Below are 19,433 nucleotides of genomic sequence, written 5' to 3' on the forward strand. Positions count from 1 at the left end.
TGAAAATTCACTGCGTGGAAATACCATAAGGCTGTGCGGGTAGAACATATCTTCTCCAAACATTTTCTGATGGGGTGTGATACTCACTGTGCAATACACAGAAGTGTTGGAAAAAACTCAGCAGGTCACACAGCATCCAAGGAAATAAAAGCTAACCAAAGTTCGGGCCCGAGCCCTTCATTGGGAATGTGGAAATGTCTGAATAAAAAGTTGAGGGCAGGGGAGGAGGAGAAGAGAGAAGGGGAAAAGAGGGAGGGGCAGTAGCACAGGCTAACAGGTAAGAAATTATAGGTGGATACAGGTAGGAGGGAAAGATTAGGGGAAAGGGCAGAGGGCTAAGAAGGGTTACGAGTCCAGAGGACTCCAAAGCCCAGCCGCAATAGAAATTCACCAAGACAAATGGTTACTTAAACAAAAGTTGCTTTTAATTTTCTTTAAACATAAAAACAGGACCAAACTTTAACTTATTACTATTAACTTAACCCCCTTCTAATTTTAAGCCCATGTGTATGTTCATAAAAGTTCTTTGATTCACAGTCCAATCTCACTTCTCACTCCTCCAAGTTCACCAGTATCAGGCAATTCTTAAACTGTGCACAGAATATAATATTTATGAATTTTCACCAGGCTCTTGTGCTTAAAGGTAATACCACTCAGGAAGGATCTAGTTGGTTTCGGAGAGAGATTTGTTGCTCGTTGGACGCACACAAACTGATTTCCTTCGATCACTTCAGTGTCTTGCCGAAGAAACTTGCCCCACCATGGGTCTTCCAGGTCACCACAGAGTTCCTCTTGTTTCCCTTAATTCAGGAGAAACACTCTAGCCAACCATTTCCTCTTGTAAGGACTACAAGGGTTTTTCAACAGGCTGAACTCAGAACTCACAACCCGTCTTCGAAATGGGGTTTCCACAAGCTTCCAAAAGCCACTGCAGTCAGTTTTCTCTCTCTCTCTCTCATCTCGTGTTTGGTCTTTTCCTCTCTCTCTGCTTGTAAAACCAGAACCTTTTGCAGGGCTAACCCAATCCTTGAAAGATCTTTATCAGCACTGTGTATTTGCACCTGCTTTTTAAAATTCCTTCCAAAACAGTCCCATTGTTTGTTGCAAAGCCATTGGTGCCTGATGTCTAGCTTCAGCCGAGCTCTTGCATTTTAAATTAAGTGCGAAGTGTAAGTGTTTGTGATGACCTACACTAACCCCACCCCCCACCCCCACAATCTATCTCTCTTAAAAACCTATTTATATATAATATAAAATATAATGTAACCTGTAACATAGCTCTCTGGCAGAAGAAGAAGGGAAAGGGGGTGGACAGTTGGAGGAAAGGAGGGGTAGGGAAGCAAAAAAATAGGGGAAAAAGTTAACAGAAATTGGGGGATTTGATGTTAATGATGTCTGATTAGTGACTGCCAAGACAAAATAGATTGTTGTTCCAATTTGCGGGTGGCCAATTCAAGGAACCTTATAGTGTGTGTGTGTGTGTGTGTGTGTGTGTGTGTGTGTGTGTGTGTGTGTGTGTGTGTGTGTGTGTGTATGGCAGGGGGTGCGGACATGATGGATTTACTTCCAGGGAGTCACACAATGTAGTTTGTTAAAGCTCCCTGCACATGTTCATTTTTGGGATCTTGGCAGCACCAGCCGTTCCTTGGATAATGTTCTGCTTGTGACTCCCTAAGTTAGATGCTGCAGCAAATGGCAAGTAGAGCATTTGAGGTCAATTACTCATGATATGAGTTCAGTAATGATGCTTTTCCCAACTGAAAGTCATACCACTGAGATAACCAATGGCTTGACGAGTGTTTTTTTTTCGCGGGGGTGCGGGGGGGGGGGAGGGGGGGGATGTTGGATGTAAACAGGTAAAAGCAATTTTTAAAAAATCCATGTTTGAGAAGAGCCAGTACATTAAAAAAATATTAATGCATTTGGCATTACAATTTCCATTGAAGACGAAGCTATGTTGTCATTCCTATACAGCTAGTTTGTTGGAGGAGCTGACACAAGTAGAGTTTGGGGCATTAATAGCCTTTCCCAATATTGGCCTAAGCGAACGACATGATTTCTGTCATTTAACATGGTTGTCTCTGTGTCTGGCAAGCCGGAATGTAGATGAAGTTAAGTCACAGAGCAGTGATAATGTTGTGGAATCCTGACACAGGACCTATTCTTGTCTCTATATTCCAATCAATTTCCATTTTACTTGCTTTTGGACCATCTGGATGTAATCTCCTATTCTCCCTTAGCTGTAGATTAGTCATACTGCTGCATTTAAGATGCTTGGTGGGTTACCTGCAGTTCCGTTGATAGTGAAAACTCTGTTAATTGTAGGATTAAAGATCAGTAAATAACATTATTTGAGGAATGGGTCAAAATAGATGGGTTGGAAGTCCAATGGAAAAATGACTTTATCTTGTAAACGAATGTGAATTCTTTTGGAGCTTTTGCAAACTTTCCTCCATGATATGTTAAAGTCACAAATTTAATGATCTTTAGCTCTGGAAGCACTAGATGTAATACGGAGAGTGGGAGACAGACCATGCTTGGTTGGACGATTAATGGACCATTGGGAGGAAAGAATGATCAAGTTCAAGAGCGGACAGTGACAGGTGTCAACAGGAAATCAGTTGTGAATCTTGAGCTGTGGTAACAGCAGTTCAGGACTGACTTTCCTGAGTGCCTCAGTGACGACCAGGAACCTTCAAGAGAAGACGAGCAGTTCCTGAGATGGCCATTATGGCATTGGATTACCTTTAAATGTAAGTCCTATGAAGGTGTTGGTTAATCCCTTGGACTCAAAGTCTAATCTGTAAGTTCCAACAGAACTTGAAGCTGGATCTGTTCTTCCCCATCCTATTCACAACTTGGTGGATGTGGCTTCCTTAATCGCTGATACACAATCTATCCTCCATGACCCAATGGCCAGTCTTGCATCTACTGCTCTGCTGAAGGTACTATTGATGAAGCTTTAAAATACAGCCAGAAAAAGACATGGATGCTGTAATGTGAGGTGTAAAACAAGAGCTCGCTGTCCAGGAAGGTGTATAACTTTGGAATGGTAACAGAAGGATGAGGAAAGCCTTGCACCGAGTGCAGAGATGAAAAGGGTTGTTGATAAATAGGCTAAAATAGATTTTCAAATGGTGGAGGCCTGTGACAAAAAGAATGAAGAAGTCAAGGCAGAGCTAGAGAAAGAAACATAAAAAACCCAGCAAGTCTTAAAGGAGATGATTTCAATTGAAACATCTGAAATCTTCAAACAATCTGAGAAGCAAAAGGAAATACAGGAATGGGTGCGTTGGATTCGGGATCTTCATAAGTTGGTTGATAGGTGCTTCCGACCTACAAACTTTGGAACAGTGACATCAGCTCAACTGTATAATTTTGTTGATGTGACAATGGAACTATTGACTGCCTGTTATTGCATACTAAACCATAGTCAGCAAATGAAGAAGAATTACCCAGACCCAATTCATATTGTTGACACCCATGGAACTGATGTATTGAGGCTGGACCTTATTAATACCCCCGTTGTAAGAGCAGAAAAGTTATGGTTTAGACATACATACAATGCTGCATGATGGTTAAGAGAGAACAGGAATACATCTATGCACACATCTATGAGTCAATTATGCTTGAACTCAGAATGAAAGATTGAATGCCAAAACCCGTATTTCACTGAATGATCTGAGGGCCTTTGTTTGTATGTACATGGAAGATATGGATACATTCCTTCATGAGGTTCGAGATAAAAGAGGCTAAAAGTGAATGAGGTGTGTGCACCTGCTATTTCAAGGAAGAGCTCTACCAGACCCATTCAAGAACTTCAAAGTTATTTGTATCCTATCTGCAAGAGCTGATTGATGCACCAGAACCTATCGTGAGCTACCTTTGTGAGCAGTATAGAGTTCATGGTGTTCCCGAACTGCAAAGACTAAATTAATGATTTAAAAGGTGATAAAAGAAACTTGGCTCCGTCAGATTCTATACAGAAGAACAATACATCATTAAAATAAATCCATGTACTCCAATCAGGTCATTTCAATCAAACGTGGCATAGAAAACTGCACAGTTCCTCATTGTTCAAATGGATAATCAAGCAAAAGAAATAACTGCAAAGTCAAATGCAGTGGAACCACGCATCGCTGAAATTTCTGAGATGTTCAGAAATCTTGAGCGGAATGATAGCGAAATGAGGACTAAAAGAAAGAAACTTTGGCGATGAAGAGTAAAAGAAGACAACTGAAACAAAAAAATCAGTACAACAAATGACAGTCTCAGCATATGGAGATGGATACCATTAATCTTCAAGAGGAGGAACAAAAGGGCTAATGTAAAGATAAAAGAATCTATACGCAGAAAGCCAAACTAGTAACACAGCTTATCAGGACCTGCATGAGGCTGAACCTGAATGTGAAGAAAGTTGCTTTTGTTCTTGAAAACACATTGTTAACGCTGCAACGGAAGGAAGCAAATATTTAATTTTGCTGCTGGTCCGGGAAAGCTCCTGCAACCAGTCCTGCTTCAAGCACAAAGAGAGCAGCTGGATTTCAGAGGGCTTGGAATTTGTGTTCAGGAAATGAGCCAAAGATCAGGCAGACTCCATCAAAATTGTCAACACTGCAGAAAATGACTTGCAAGAAGTACTAAAATTTCCTGACAGCTACTAAGTGATCTTTCTCCAGGGAGGTGAAACTGGACAGTTCAGTGCCATGCCTTTAAATCTTAATGGATTAAAAGAGAGGAGTGCAGATTATGTGGTTACTGGAGCCTGGTCTGCCATTGCAGCCAAAGAAGCAGAGAAATGTGGAAAAGAGAATATAGTTGACAGAACTATTCCCAATCCAAGCAATGGGAATTTGAACCCGAATGTCTCTTATGTTTACTAATATGCCAATGAGACTTTTCTTGGGGTGGAATTCCCCTTTATCCCAGACACAAAGGGAACTGTGCAGGTCTTCAAGGTTTCTTTCAAAGCCTGTGGATGTAACCAAGTTTGGTTTCCTGGTGCTCAGAAAAATATTGGATGTGCTGGGGTGTGGTAATAATCAGAGAGGATCTTCTGAAAGAATGTCCAGACATTTTTGACTATAAAGTGCAAGGGAGTTGCAATTCAATGTACAACACTCCAGCAAAGTATTGACGTTATGGGATTGGACAGGCAATGGATCAAAAAGTCTGGGGGTGCTGAAGTGTTGGGTCAGAACAGGGCTGTGAAATCAAAGCTGATTTATGATGTAACTGATGGATCAGATGGATTCTGTGTGTGACTGGCTGCCTCAACCTGCAGAAGCACATTGAACATTCCAGTACGCATTGGGAATATAAATGTTGTCGAAACAGAGTTTCTTAACTAAGCTGCTAAAAATAACATGATAGTGTTAAGACAGGTCTGTCAGTGGAATTCAAATTGTTCTATATAATGCTGTGACAGTGGAAGAAACAGCCTTTACTGGTCCAGAGTGGTGGTAAAGATGACTCTTTTCAAGGCCAGTGCTGGTAACCTCTGGCCAGTGAAGAATGAAGATCTTCATAGCATTGAACTGTATTTGATTGTTATTTATAATTGTGTAATGATTATTTGAAGACATAATAATTAGGTGCCAGTGTACCTAAAAAAAAAAAGGCTCGTTGTTAACCGTTGTCAGTTTGGCCGCGGACATCAGCGGCGTCCTGGGGTCCAGAGGCGGCGCGAGTTCCATTTGTTCTGGTGCACACACGCAGTTCACTGGGGGTTGGTGCTTGCGCAGGAGTTTTGGATGGTTGGCAGTCAGTTAGCCCGCATTGACTGGTAAGGCGGTATAGACGGTGGGTAAACGAGGCTCTGGTCTTTTCTATTGACCGTTACCAAGGAGATTGATCATTACACAAGAGACTGGTTGTTACTGTCAGTCACATTAGCAAAGACATGATCGTTACCACCTTACAATAATCATCGCCACATTATGAGTCCCTTTGTGTTCACTAATAAACAATTTTAAATGCATCTGGCTTCATTAAGAATTTACTCGAACATGTCAAACACTTAGCCTCCAAGCATCTTTTTATGGAGAGTTAGTCGCTACACCCAGAGGGTATGTTTTGTTAAATTTCGACCTACAGCACGGTAACGGGCCCTTCTGGCCCACGAGCCCATGCCACCCAAATACCCCTCGTACATTTAGATGGATGGGAGGAAAATGGAATGCCCGGAGGAAACCCATGCAGACTCCGGGAGAACACAGAAACACCCGACAGACAGTGCCAAATCCATCAAATTGCAGCTGTTAAGTTTGCACAAAAAGGTAGTTAACCATTTCATTGGAGATCTTTTAAAATAGGTACTGTACCATATGCTGTGAGGGGAAAAGAGTAATTGTTGGATGTCCTCTACTTGGGTTTCCAGAATTTAATAAACAGCTATTGCAGAATGAAGGATCTCATGATGTAGAACAGTGGCTCGCAACCTTTTTTTTGCCACTCACATGCCACCATAAGTAATCCCTTACGAACCACAGAACACCTCAGGCATAGGATGTGGTTCGTAAGGAATTACTTCGTAAGGTGATATGTGAGAAGAAAAAAAAACAAGGTTGAGAACCACTGATGGAGGAAGTAATAATTTTGCTGTGGATAGACTGGATTGCTAAAGGGAATCATACCACAGGTTTCCCTGTTGGTAAGGTGTAACTTGCGATGTGCCACAGTAGTTGCTGTAGGAGCTGCAACATGTAAAACTTTATAGTAAGGGCAAACAAGTATCACTTGTTTGGGCCACATCTCAGAAAGAAAATATTTGTTGGATCTTGCACATCAAACCTTTAGATTCAGAGTAAAGGTTCCATTATTAACATTTAGAATGTAACCCACATGAAATTCTTTAACTTTTGATCTTCCATAAGGCAGACAGAGAGTCTTTAGTTGTTCCAAGGCCGTCTCCCCTCCAGGTACTGACCAGTCCTGTGCCTGCTTGGCTTCCGAGATCCTAGGTTATTGGGTGAGGGGTGAACGATTCACCAACCACTCCGTCCAGCAAGGAAGCAACTGGGCACAAATTTGAAACAAGGTGTTGCCTCACTTTCTTCCTTTTTTTTTTGCTGTTTCACCCGGAAACAGGGAGGCTTTCTCCCATTGGCACTCTTCAGGAAATGAACGCTGCCTCCCTTGGCAATGCAGAAGATAGACGCCTTGCATTCAGTGAGAACACCCGAGTTCCTGACTAACTTAAAACATCTTTATTCTATATTTTTTCCCCAAAAGTAAAGACTAATTATATTACACCCGGCGTTTGGTATTCCTGGGTTTGTAATGCTATAGGTTAAATGATGGATCCACGCAAAAATGAAAATAAATGGAGTGAATCGTGCGACTGAAGGTCAGATTGCGAATTTTTTCGACCTGTATGTCAAGGGCCAAGGTTAATGTTCCTAGTCTTCAAATGATTTTGATCATTGCCTCATCATCCAGGCAACCCCAGTTCAGGAAATCAAGGTCCACATTGCAAGCAACCCAGAATGAATGATTTCACCCTTCTTCCCAGTTTAGAAATCTCTCGGCTTTGGAAAAACAAAGCAGATCGACAGACTGTAAATGGATGGAGAGACTGGTGCAATTGTCCATATGCGTGAGCCCCCCCACCCAACCTTTGGATGGAAGGAAGGGCGGCCTCGCCTGTGCAGGGGTTGGTTTCACCCCAGCCCAGCGCCTTGTTCAGTCGCTTCCACCTGAAACGGTTGAGCCAGAGGTCCCTTGGAAGTGGGTCTGGACCTGCCATTGGAGGGGGGGGGGGGGGGGGGCTGGAAAGAGTCATGGGGCAGGTTGCTATTCAGGAAATATCTATTCCAGAACGAAGAGGTGCGAGCTGGAGTTCAGGCGGGGAAGAGCGGAGCCGCTTCACAGGAGGTGGACGAAGGTCGTTCGGGAGTCGCTGCCCAGAAGGCTCCTGGCCGTGCATTTGTAAGCCCCGGCGTGGCGGCCGGACACCTCCTGGATGACAAGCGTCCCCTGCGGGTGCACGTACTCCCTGCTCCCGGCCGGGAGCGCCTCGCTGAGGGTCGAGAGCTCCGAGTGGTCGGGCAGCTCCCACGCGATCTCTGGCTTGGGAATGCCAATGGCCATGCAGTGGAGGTGAACGGGCGAGCCGACCCTTGCCCGGGTGGATTTCGCCGGGCCGTTCGTGATCCGAGGAGGGTAGGCGACGACCACCACCGGGATGAGCAGGGAGGAGGCGCCCGCCTGATTCTGGGCTCGGCAGATGTAATTGCCCCGGTCCTCCGCGCTGACCTCCCTGATCAGCAGAGACCCGTTTTCGAACAGGACGTACTTGGCGCCGATGCGGGGTCGGTCCAGGACCCGACCCGCCGGCAGCGTCCACGCGATGCGGGGCAGCGGGCTGCCCCGGGCCGAGCACGGCAGGGTCAGCGCCTCTCCGCTCATGCCGCGCACCAAGCCCGGCGGCCGGCGGTGGAAGACCGGCTTCTGGGCGACCGCCAGCACCACCAGCTTCTCGATGTAGCCCACCTGGTTCCTGGCCGCGCAGCGGTACCTGCCCGCGTCGGCGGCGGCGGGGCGGCGGATCAGCAAGGTGCCGTGGCCGGTCACTTGGTAGCGGGGGTCCGGGGGGCTGCTGCTCAGCCGCGTGCCGTTGGGCAGGGTCCAGAGGATCTCGGGGGGCGGGTGCCCCTCCGCCGAGCAGTTGAGGGTGGCCGTGCCCTGGGTGCCGGCCAGCAACCTCTGGTTGAAGGGGTTGCGGAACACGGGGCGCCGGAGCATCGGGGTGACGGCCAGGCGGACCACCAGGGCGGCTTCGGCCACGGCGTTGCGGGCCAGGCAGGTGAAGTCGGCCTGGTCGCTCGGCCGGACGTGGCGGATCTCCAAGGTGCCGTTCGGGTGCACGACGATCCTGCTGCCGTAGTAGGGGGCGGGGAGCAGGAGGTTCCCCGGGGTGAGCCAGGAGATGCGGGGTCGGGGCTGCCCCTCGGCGCTGCACTCCATCAGTTTGCGGCTGTGCCGCGCCGCCGTGTCCTCCACCACCGTCCTGGCGGCCCGCTGCCCGTTGATGACCGGCGGCGACAAGGCGACGTGCAGGTGGAAGAGGGCCGAGTCGCCGCCGCCCGGGTTCCGGGCGATGCACAGGTACTCGCCGCCGTCCGCGACCCCGACGCCCTCGATCACCAGGGTCCCGTTCGGGTGCAGGTGGAAGCGACTCCGGGAGGACGAGATGACCTCGTTGGAGGGCAGCAGCCACGAGATCTTCGGCCACGGGCTCCCCACCGCCGGACAGTCCAGCCGGGCCGATTCGCCCACCCGCGCCCCGTGCCGCGCCTTCGGGGAGCTCTGGATGCGCGGGGCCGCGGCCCCCACGGTCACGCGCACCTTCATCTCGTCCCGGCCCAGGGTGTTGCGCGCGTAACACGTGTAGTCGCCCTCTTCCGCCATCCCCACCTTGTTGTAGTAGAGGGTCCCGTTCCCGAACACCACGTACCTGCGAGGGAGAGACACAAACGGCGGCTGGGAGCGACACTGGGGTGGGTGGGGTGGGGGGGGGGGGGCAACTTCACGGGGCTGGAACTTTGGAGCGGACATTCCGGCCATCTCACGCTCGACGTGGTTAGGGTATAAAACCAATGCGGGGGGGGGGGGGGGGGTAGATGCGACTGGAAACAGGGGCACAGGGTCCAAAGGAGGACGTTTCTCAAGGAGGTAAAGACTGGAGAGGGATCAGGACTAGTGTTGGAAAAGTAATGCTACATTTAGAATATGACATGCATGGCATTCTTTCACGGATTCTGCTCCGCCAGACCGAGAGTTGCCACTTTGTCCAGTGCCCCTCGCAGAAACCTGCAGCACCTGGGGTTCCCAGGAGGTCTCCCTCTCCGAGGACTGACCAGACGATCTCAGGTGTATTCAATCGATTCAGTGTGTTTGGGAGAACCCTGTGAGTTGTACTTGTGCCATCTGATGACAAGAAACTTAACTTGAGATGAGGGAACATAGAAAATTACAGCACCGTCCAGACCCTTCTGCCCAGAAGCTGGGGTAGAGGGAGAGACCCCTGCTAAGGAAGGGGGGTGGTTACGGAGAAAAATAGCGACAGAAGTATTTTTAATTTGAAGACACGGGCGCGGTAACAGTCCCTATGGGCCACAACCCTGTGCCGCCCAAGTACACCGTGTGACCGGTCAACCTACTAACCCCATACGTCTTTGGAACGTGGACAAAACCAGAGCACCTGGAGGAAACCCACAGGAACACAGAGGGAACATTAAAAACTCCTTCCAGACAGCACCGGCTTGGAATCTGGACGGCTGATGCTATAATAGCCTTGCCCTAACTGTGAGGATAAAGACCGGATAGAAACAATGGAATTGGATGGAGGTGGGGTGATCTCTAATGAGAAAAGGTCATGTTCAAGCATGAGGTTTAAGGCATTCCAGGAGGAGTATAATGTTCCTCAAATTTAGTCTCACCCTGACAATGGATGAGGCCAAGGACAGATATATCTGTGTTGAAATGATTGGCTCCAGGAAGTTCAAGGTTCAACCCACAGAAGGTATGAGTTCAGCCAAGTGGTTATCCAATATGTGACTGGTCTCACCAAAGACTGAATACGGTGAATGCAGAAAATTAGGATGGATGTAAAGTTCTCCTGAGAAAGAAAGTGGAGGACCTTTCTATTATTGGGAGGGAAAACCAGAGAACACCACATCCTGAATGCAGACTCAATTTTAACATTTAAGGAGAATTTGGACAGGTACATGGATAGGAGATGTTTGGAGGGCTATGGACTGGGGGCAGGCCTGTGGGACTAGGCAGAAAAATAGTTTGGCACAGACTAGAAGGGCTGAAGGGCCAGCCTCTGTCCTGTACTATTCTAAGGTTCGAAATCTCTCGAACATCATCCCTCAGCATTGATGTGCAAGTGTGCCATCCAGTCCAGAGTATCCACTTGGACAAGTAGCTTTGAATTTGTTCATGCAACAAACGCCAGCATTAACATTGAAAATGCAGATCCTAGAACATTAAGGAGAGCGAGTGAAGACATTTCCAGAAACCTAGCAGATATTTGCATAAAGCACAGGTGAGTGGCAAGAAGAATGGAGAGTACCCAATGTTGCTTTTATTTAAAAGGCTGCACGGATAAGCCAGGGACAGGTGCGTGGATAGGAGGGGTATGGAAGGTTGTGGACTGGGAGCAGGTGAGTGGGACTAGGCAGGAAAATAGTTTGGCACAGACTAAGTGGACTGAATGACCCGTTTCTGCGCTGTAATGGTTCTACGTACCTTCGTGTGCGCCTGCCGCTGTCATCGGCTTGCAGCACGTTGTTGACCATTGTCCCATCGGGCAGGCTCCAGGAGATCTCGGGCTTGGGGGCACCTGAAGCCTTGCAGTCCACCTGAAGATCCCCTCCATACAAGACGTGCTTGTGAATGGACTGCTTGTGTTCGATCAGCGCCGGCTTCATGGACACGTCAATCTTCACAGACATGAAGTCATCCCCAACCTTATTGCGGGCAGTGCACGTGTAGACCCCGGCATCCTTCTCTGTGATGGAGTTAATTGATAAAGTTCCATTGAACAGCACCATCACGCGACCTCCCCTCCTGCAAACAAGATCAAAGGACCTTTCCATTATTGGCTGGAAGCCAGAAAACAAAGAAAAAATGTTCACCGAGGGCCAATGTTACGAAACTAGATTCCAGCAAGCACCTGAACTCCAACAACGTGTTGTAAAACTAGAAAAACAGAAGCAGTACAGACGCTACGGCTTGAGAAAAGACGGAGTGTCTCAGTGGATAAGAATCCATGGAGAGAAATGGACTGCCTGTGTTTCTGGTTGGGAACTTTTATCAACATATATTTGTATGGCATCTTCAGCAAAAATGCAACATGTCAATATACTTCATTTCAATGTTGTCAGGTAAAATTGAGTGGGCTATACTATTAGAACAGGTGAACAAATCCCTGGCTGAATAGTTAATCAATGACAATTTATTCAATCCAGGGTACTGCGGGATACTGGCCAGAACCTATTCACCCACAAAATATAAGCATTGTGAACCAGGCTTGCATTATTGCCCATTCGATGTTTCCCTTCAAAATAACAATGGACATTTTAGAGGTAATCGCATTGCTTTGTGCTATCAACATGTTCCCTAAGTCAGCATTAGTAAACTGGCTTTTTAAGAACTGCTATCTTTTGACAGTTTTCAATACAGCTATCAACACAGGCCCCCCTTCAAGGATTTGTCCTTAGCCCACTGCTCTACTCACTATACGCCCATGACTGTGTGTATTCCAATACTATCTACAAATTTGCCAGTGACGCTACAGTTGTCGGCAGAATCACAAACGGCAACGAGGAAGCGTACAGGAGGGAGATAGATCAGCTTGTTTAGTGGGTGTCACGCCAACAACCTTGTGCTCAACATTAGCAAAACCAAGGAGATGATTGTGGACTTCAGGAGGAAGTCAGGAGAACACGATCCAGTCCTCATCAAGGGCTCAGTAGTGGAGAGGGTCAAATTCCTGGGTGTCAATATCTCCAAGGATCTGTCCTGGAGCCTCCATGTTGATGCAATCACAAAGAAGACTTGCCAGCGGCTATACCTTGTGAGGATTTTAAGGAGATTTGGTACATCACTGAAGACTTTTGAAAATTTCTACAGGTGTACTGTGGACAACATTCTGGCTGGTTGCATCACTGTCTAGTATGGAGCTGCCAATGCTCAGGACAAGAAAAAAAACTCTCAAGGGCTGTTAACTCAGCTTGTGACATCACACGCACCAGACCACTCCATGGAGGACATCAAGGGTGTCTTAAGAAAGCAGCCTCCGTCCTCAAGGACCCCCCCCACCACTTAGGCCATGCCCTCTTCACTCTGTTACCATTGGGAAAAAGGTGCTGGAGCCTGAAGATGAAGACTCAGCGACACAAGGGCAGCTTCATCCCACTGCCTTACTTTGACTGTTCATGCATTACTTTTTATTTATTGTTGTAAGGTGGTTTCTATGAATGTTTCCACTCTGACGCTGCTGGTAAAACAATGAATTTCTTGACTTGTTCATGACAATGAATAATTATTCTGATTCTGATGGTTTTTTTAAATTCCAATTTAACATGCACCCCGAACGCCAGCTCCCAATCACTGCTATTTATTGTCCACCTATAATTGTACTGGGGAGATTGCATAAGAGTCAAACCCATTGGTGGGTCTTCAGTCTCGTGCCACCTACCTTGAGTAAGGAGAGTATGTTTTCTTCCCTTTACAGAAATTGGTAAACCAATAGGGTTCCAATGATAATCCGGGAGTCCTGACATGGGGGGGGGGGGGGGGGGGGGTCTATTTTTCTTTTCAACATTCCAAATATTCTTCAATACTTTTAATTCTCCATTTTTGCCAATGAGGCACTTCACAAGTTGATATTCTGCTTGGCGTGGCCATGCTGAAGCTGATGACACCACAGTTCTATGAACTCTTGTGTCTTCGAATCTTTGGGCCAGAACTTTGGCTCTGAGTTCTGTTACAACCCTCATTATCAGGAGTGCCAGACTTCCATTCCAATAAGGACTGCAGCGAAGTGGACAAGTTTTTCCAACAGTTTGGCAGCTTCGTGGTCATCATTAATGATACCACCTTTTACCTGTCCCTCCAAATTAATGAATTTAAATTGTCCTGATGCCATGACTGTACTTGAATGTCTCAGAAAGTCGGCAGGCCACTGTACTGTTGGTTCAGTCATGTACCCACAGTGCTACCGAATGCACAGCTTGAGGCAAAACGAAACGGCCAAATTTAGTTCACGTCATTACTTGACAATTCTGGTTATTCAAATCCATCACTTTCTGAGTGAATTCCTTCACCTGGCGCTGACTAATTCAGGCCTCTGTGCATACTCCATTAAGTCTCCAACACACCCTTACGCACAACAAAGAAACCTTTTCTGCTCTCACCAATTCATTGCCCAAAAATTTACAGTGCCGCTCACACTTTGACATTCATTGCACGAAGTATGAACACTGGGAGGTCTTTGGCGCACACACACACACACAGCTTAAGTTCCATGGAGCTGAAATGGAGTTTTTCTGGCTTGAGTAGACCTGAACAGTTTTGACAAGAGTTTTCAACAGCTTGAGCTGCAGCTTAAGGGTGATGCAAGGTCATTAATAATGATGCAGGTTTGTTGTGTTTTTTTTAAGTGACACATCTAAGATGTACAGTTGCAGCATTCTTCTGCATTTCAGGGCTATTCCTCTGTGTGTCTTGATGCAGTGTGTTTTGTCTGATGTATTTGCATTTGCCTTCATCTGAGAAATTACCCACCCAGCACTGAGAATGGCCATTTCACGAACTCGAACCCACTTTGTGGAAAAAAACTGCTAATCACCACTTTTCAGCACATGGTTACGCGCAGGCGGGTAACGGAACAATCAATTTTGCCGCTACACGGGGCAGTCTAAAAAGGAACGTGCACGAATTCCTGCACTGCAATTTATCCGGCGGGACCCCCTACAACTTTTTGGAGGGTGCCTTCCGTGTCAATCGTACCGAAAAAATGTACTGACGGTCATCCACTCTACTCCACGCCCAACCCCGGGGTCCGTTGCACTCAGGGACTTGAAGTCTAAAAAGGAGCCTGGTGTGAACGACTGCACGGACAGTACTTATGTTAATTTTGCTCAGTGATTTTCCCGACATTGCAGTCTAAAACATATTTATGTTTTTAATAACCATATTTACGAAGGAGTTTCCATACAATGATCATTCTTAGAATAGTTCTATTGGCAGTCTTGCAAACTCTTGTTGCAATAATGACCTGTATTGGATAGTATCCAATACTGTCTTGGATCAAGATAAGCAGACAACACTGCACATTTTTATGACTGTGTTTTGAATGATGTTTAATAATGAAAAATTTAAAACCTATGAGGTGTTTTCCAAGATAGAGGTTGGGAGTTTATTGTGGTCTGGTGGTCATTTGTAAAATTATGACAGTCAGAATGTTTTCCCAGGTTAAAAATATCACAGACTAGAGGGCATTTAAGGTGAGGGGAATATGTTTATAGTAGATGTGCGGCTCAAGTTGTTTTTTAAAGAGGTACCTGGAACAGGTAGAAGCAGATACAATAGCAGTAGTCTGTTAAGAGGCATCTCGATTGACACAAGAATATGCAGGGAATAAATGGATATAAGGTGTGCACGGAGCAGTATCAGTTTAACATGCGCTTTATGTTCGATGCAGAGACATGGGTGGAAGGGCCTGTTCCTGAGCTGTGCTGTTCTGTGTTCTGCGACTAAGTCGTATGAAGGTGCTTGTCCTCAACTACCCCCATATGTAAAATTTTTATTTATATGATATCTTAAAATCATTACTGAAAGCCAATTAAACTAGAAAGTCTGCAGGCATTATGATTGTAGTTCACACCAAATTGCTTGAGAAACTCAGCAAGTCACGCAGTGTTAGTGTGAAGCAAAGATAAAGATACATAACCAACGTTTCACGCATGGAAAGCAACGTTTTTTTACAAAATTACATGGAGTTATCATTTAATGTCTGACATTTTGTTTGTGGCTCATTCTACAAAACCTTTGAACTATTTTCTGAAATTTCACTCATTAATATTAATTCCTCCTGTCCTGTTCAGATCATGGTATGTTATAAACCAAGTCGCTTGATGCTGTAGTTCAAACTGAGAGTTCAAGATGTGTTACTGATATTGGGATGGTAGTATGTAAACAGATTAGACAGGCAATTTCCCACAGAGTTCACTAGAGTTTGGTGAACAAAGAATTGCTGGAGGAACTCAGCAGGCCAGACAGCATTCACGAGTTGAAATGATCAATCAACGTTTTAGGTCTGGACCCTTTCCTAAGACTGAAATACAACAGGTGAAATTGTGTCCAGGTACTCCCTGACTTATGTGTGTAATTAGGACTGAAAGGTTGGTTGTTTCTCAAAATGGACGCAAGTCAGAATTTTGCCCGTACTCGTGGAGTATCGAAGTCTTAAAGCAAACTTTTAATCAAATCTTGTTTCCATTGGAGATTTGACAGAAACAACCTTGGTGAATCTTTCCACATTCTGGTCCATGCTTACCTTGTGAGTCTGTCCCGGGATCCGTAGGCTGGGCACAGGAATCAAGATGACTGCATCCAACCCATGGACCCCAGGATGCCAGATAACAAAGTAAATGCACACATTTTGGCTCTTACATGTCTTGTATCTCTGTTATAGTTTGTCAAATACAACATTATGGTGTAAATTTTATATCTTTTCTTACTTTATTTTAAATATTTGGTCATATGTGTGGATAGACATAAGTCGCATAGATCGCAAGTCGGGGAGTACCTATATATAAGGAGGGAAAGAAGTGGAAATTTGGAGGGAGGGAGAGAGAGAGAGAAAAATTTTATTAGGAAGGGAGTGGAGAAAGAAAAATAAGTACTGGAGTGGGTAAAGAGATTTAATTTTAATTTTTAATTTAGATATACAGCAGGGAAACAGGTCATTTTACCCCACAAGACCATGCCGCCCAATTTACACCCCCAGTATGTTTTGAATGGTGGGAGGAAACCAGAGCCCCCAGGGAAAACCCACACAGACAAGGGGAGAACATATAGACTTCTTACAGACTGCACAGAATTTGAACCCCAGTCCCAATTGCTGGCAATGTAAAGGCGTTGCACTAACTGCTATGCCAGTACTGAAGAGATACTGAAGAGTAGATAACTATTCACAGTTGTTGTTAGTGGGTTGGGGGGAGGTGAACATTTTATAGAGCAGAGATCACTGGTGGACAAGGATTCTGGGCTTTTGCATATCCTGCTTTTGTCACGGCTCAGGTGAGTAAGAAGTTGAACCGTAAATTTCGAAACAAAAAGAATTAATGCAATTTCAACCCTCTCGTCCATTGGGTGACTGGTGGGATGGGATAACTGCAGGGATAAATTTATGTAAGAAATAGGATCAGGAGTCGGCCATCTGACCCATCTAGCCTGCTCTGCCATTCAATGAGATCATGGCTGATCTGATAAGCTCATCTCCACCCACCTCCCTATAATGCCCTCACTATGCAAAAATATATCCAATCTTGTGCTAAATATATATTTACTGAGGTCACCTCCACTGCTTCAAAGGGCAGCGAATTCAACAGATTCACCCCCCCCCCCTCTGGGAAAAGCAGTTCCCCCTCATAAATCTACTACCCTGAATTGTGAGGCTATTGTCTCTTCGTTCTTATCTTCCTCACCCATGCAAACAACTAATCTTGCCTATGCATTTCTCATAACTTTGAAAGTTTCTATGGGATCCCCTCTCATTCTTAGGGCGGCACTGTTGGCGTAGCTATTGGAGCGCCAGCGGTCGGGACCGGGGTCCAAATCCCGCGGTGTCTGTCAGGAGTTTGTACATTCTCCCTGTGTCTACATAGGTTTCCCCAGGGTGCTCATATTTCCTCCCACCCTTCAGAATGCACCAGGATTTGGAGATCAATTGTGCGTATTCCCGAGAGAACAGCCCCAGACGACTCAATCTCTCCTCATGGGGTAACCCTCTCATTAATTTGCTCCCATAGACGATTTGGATTAAAAAAGGAGTGGACACCAAAGTGCACCGACCCGTACGCGTTGGGAATTCTTACCGCTGCCACGGATCCACGAGTAACTTGGAAGGTAATCTCCAGAGGATATGGGGCTTGGGGTTTCCAGTAGCCGAGCAGTGGAGCCGCAGCTTGTCTCCATAGTTCAACTTGTCCTTGCTGGGAGACGCAGCGACAATTCTGGGGCTCTCTTGCTTGCGTTCTACCATCAAACTTACAACCCTCTTCTCTGAACCGCTGGAACTGGTGGCAACGCATTCGTAATTCCCGCTGTCCGACGGAGTCACTGTTTTGAGATAAAGCGTCCCGTTGGTAAAGACGAAGAGTTTCACGTTGACAAATTGCAATGGTTTGATTTCGGTCCCGTCAAAGATCAGCCAGCGGACCGTGGGCTGCGGGGTCCCTTCCGCGGTGCAAGGTAGCATGATGTTCTCCCCTTCTTGCACCCTGAAACTCAGGCGTTTCTCCTCCAGGATGATAGGCGGCTGAGCCAGCACTTGCATTCGCACCGTGACCGTGTCGATACCGGCCGCGTTGCTGGCCACGCACCGGTAATTCCCACGGTCGTACACCGTCACCGCTTTAATGCGGAGCGTGCCGTCAGCCAGTACCGAGACTCTCCCGTTGAATGGGCTGCCGTTTCTCACCATCGTCCTGTTGGAAAGGATCCAAGATATGGTTGGTGATGGGCGCCCCTGGGCTCTGCACTTCATCTCCACCGGGTATCCCGAGTGCACAATGATGTCCTTCAAGCGGGGCTCCAAGATTTTGGAAGGATGAGCCACCACCGAGAGAGTGACCAGCCGTCGATCGGCGCCGTGCTGGTTTTCAGCCGTGCAGAGGTACTGTCCGCGGTCCTGAACTTTGATCTTCTTGATGAACAGGGTGCCGTTTGCGAAGACCTCAAACTTGTGGCCTCGTCTAGCGTTCGGCGTAATTGTTGCCCCTGCAACAAAATCAAAGATTCACTTCAAACAAATTAATGTTCAACGTGAGATTGTAACTATTAAATTCACCATCATGTCTTCTCGGGCGGATTAATACTCTGTTTCATCCCTTCAATTTTATTTTCAATGCTTTACAGAATGTTATATTGTATTTTAAAATAACTTGCAACTCGAGGTCAAACACAAAAGTTTGCAGACAGCGTGGTGAAAGTAAAACCACAACGCTGGAGAAACACCAGCATAGATGAAGGCACAGAGCCCACTTTCAGGCTTGAGCCCCTCATCAAGGAATGAGCAAAATGTAGGCAGGCGCCTATGAAAGGCTCAAGCCTGAAACGTTGATATGTCTCCTATCTTTGCTATATCAAGGACACCTGCTGGGTTTCTCCAGCGTTGTTTTACTGTAATTGACTGAAAATTTGAGACCGAATTAATATATGTGTGAATGTGACGATGAATAAATTAATTAACACGCGCATATAAATGAATAAACTAATAGGGAGAGAGAATGTGCAGATATATTGATTCACGAGGGCACGTGTGAGTAAATGCATCAATGGAAGTGGATGGACGAAGGAATGAATTGATACACGGATGGAAGGACATTTTCACAAGTGTATGGGCGAGAGGGTGAATGAACTTTATACATCGGTTATATTTAACTCCTGAGAAGTTAAGGAAATATAATCTTCTGATTTATGATTTAGGTGCCATAAGCAAGTTGACTCTTTCTTGCATTCTACTTGGTTATGTGAAACAGTGAGACCTTTATGGCATAGAATTAAGGAACCTTTAGAAGTTTTATTCAAATTTAAAATTTAGTTATAGCAAGAAATCAAGTTTCGAACTAAAATTAGATAAGTCTCAAATTGCTTTTCTGAGATTGCCATTAGCCTGGCCAGAAAATGTTTGG

General features: G+C 46.0%; 1 protein-coding gene across 1 annotated transcript in view; it reads right to left on the reverse strand.

Annotated features, from left to right (window-relative positions):
* Positions 1-1,457: 1,457 nt before the first annotated feature.
* Positions 1,458-19,433, reverse strand: part of igsf10 (immunoglobulin superfamily, member 10) — a 29,339-nt gene continuing 11,363 nt past the window's right edge. The window contains exons 5-7 of the mRNA XM_069897448.1: positions 17,616-18,519; positions 11,257-11,577; positions 1,458-9,457 (exon numbers count right to left, since the gene is read on the reverse strand). Coding sequence (XP_069753549.1) covers positions 7,867-9,457; positions 11,257-11,577; positions 17,616-18,519 — 2,816 coding nt within the window. The 3' untranslated portion in view covers positions 1,458-7,866. The remainder of the gene's footprint in view (positions 9,458-11,256; positions 11,578-17,615; positions 18,520-19,433) is intronic.

This window comes from Narcine bancroftii, chromosome 9, assembly GCF_036971445.1.
Source record: "Narcine bancroftii isolate sNarBan1 chromosome 9, sNarBan1.hap1, whole genome shotgun sequence".
Lineage (NCBI taxonomy): Eukaryota > Metazoa > Chordata > Chondrichthyes > Torpediniformes > Narcinidae > Narcine > Narcine bancroftii.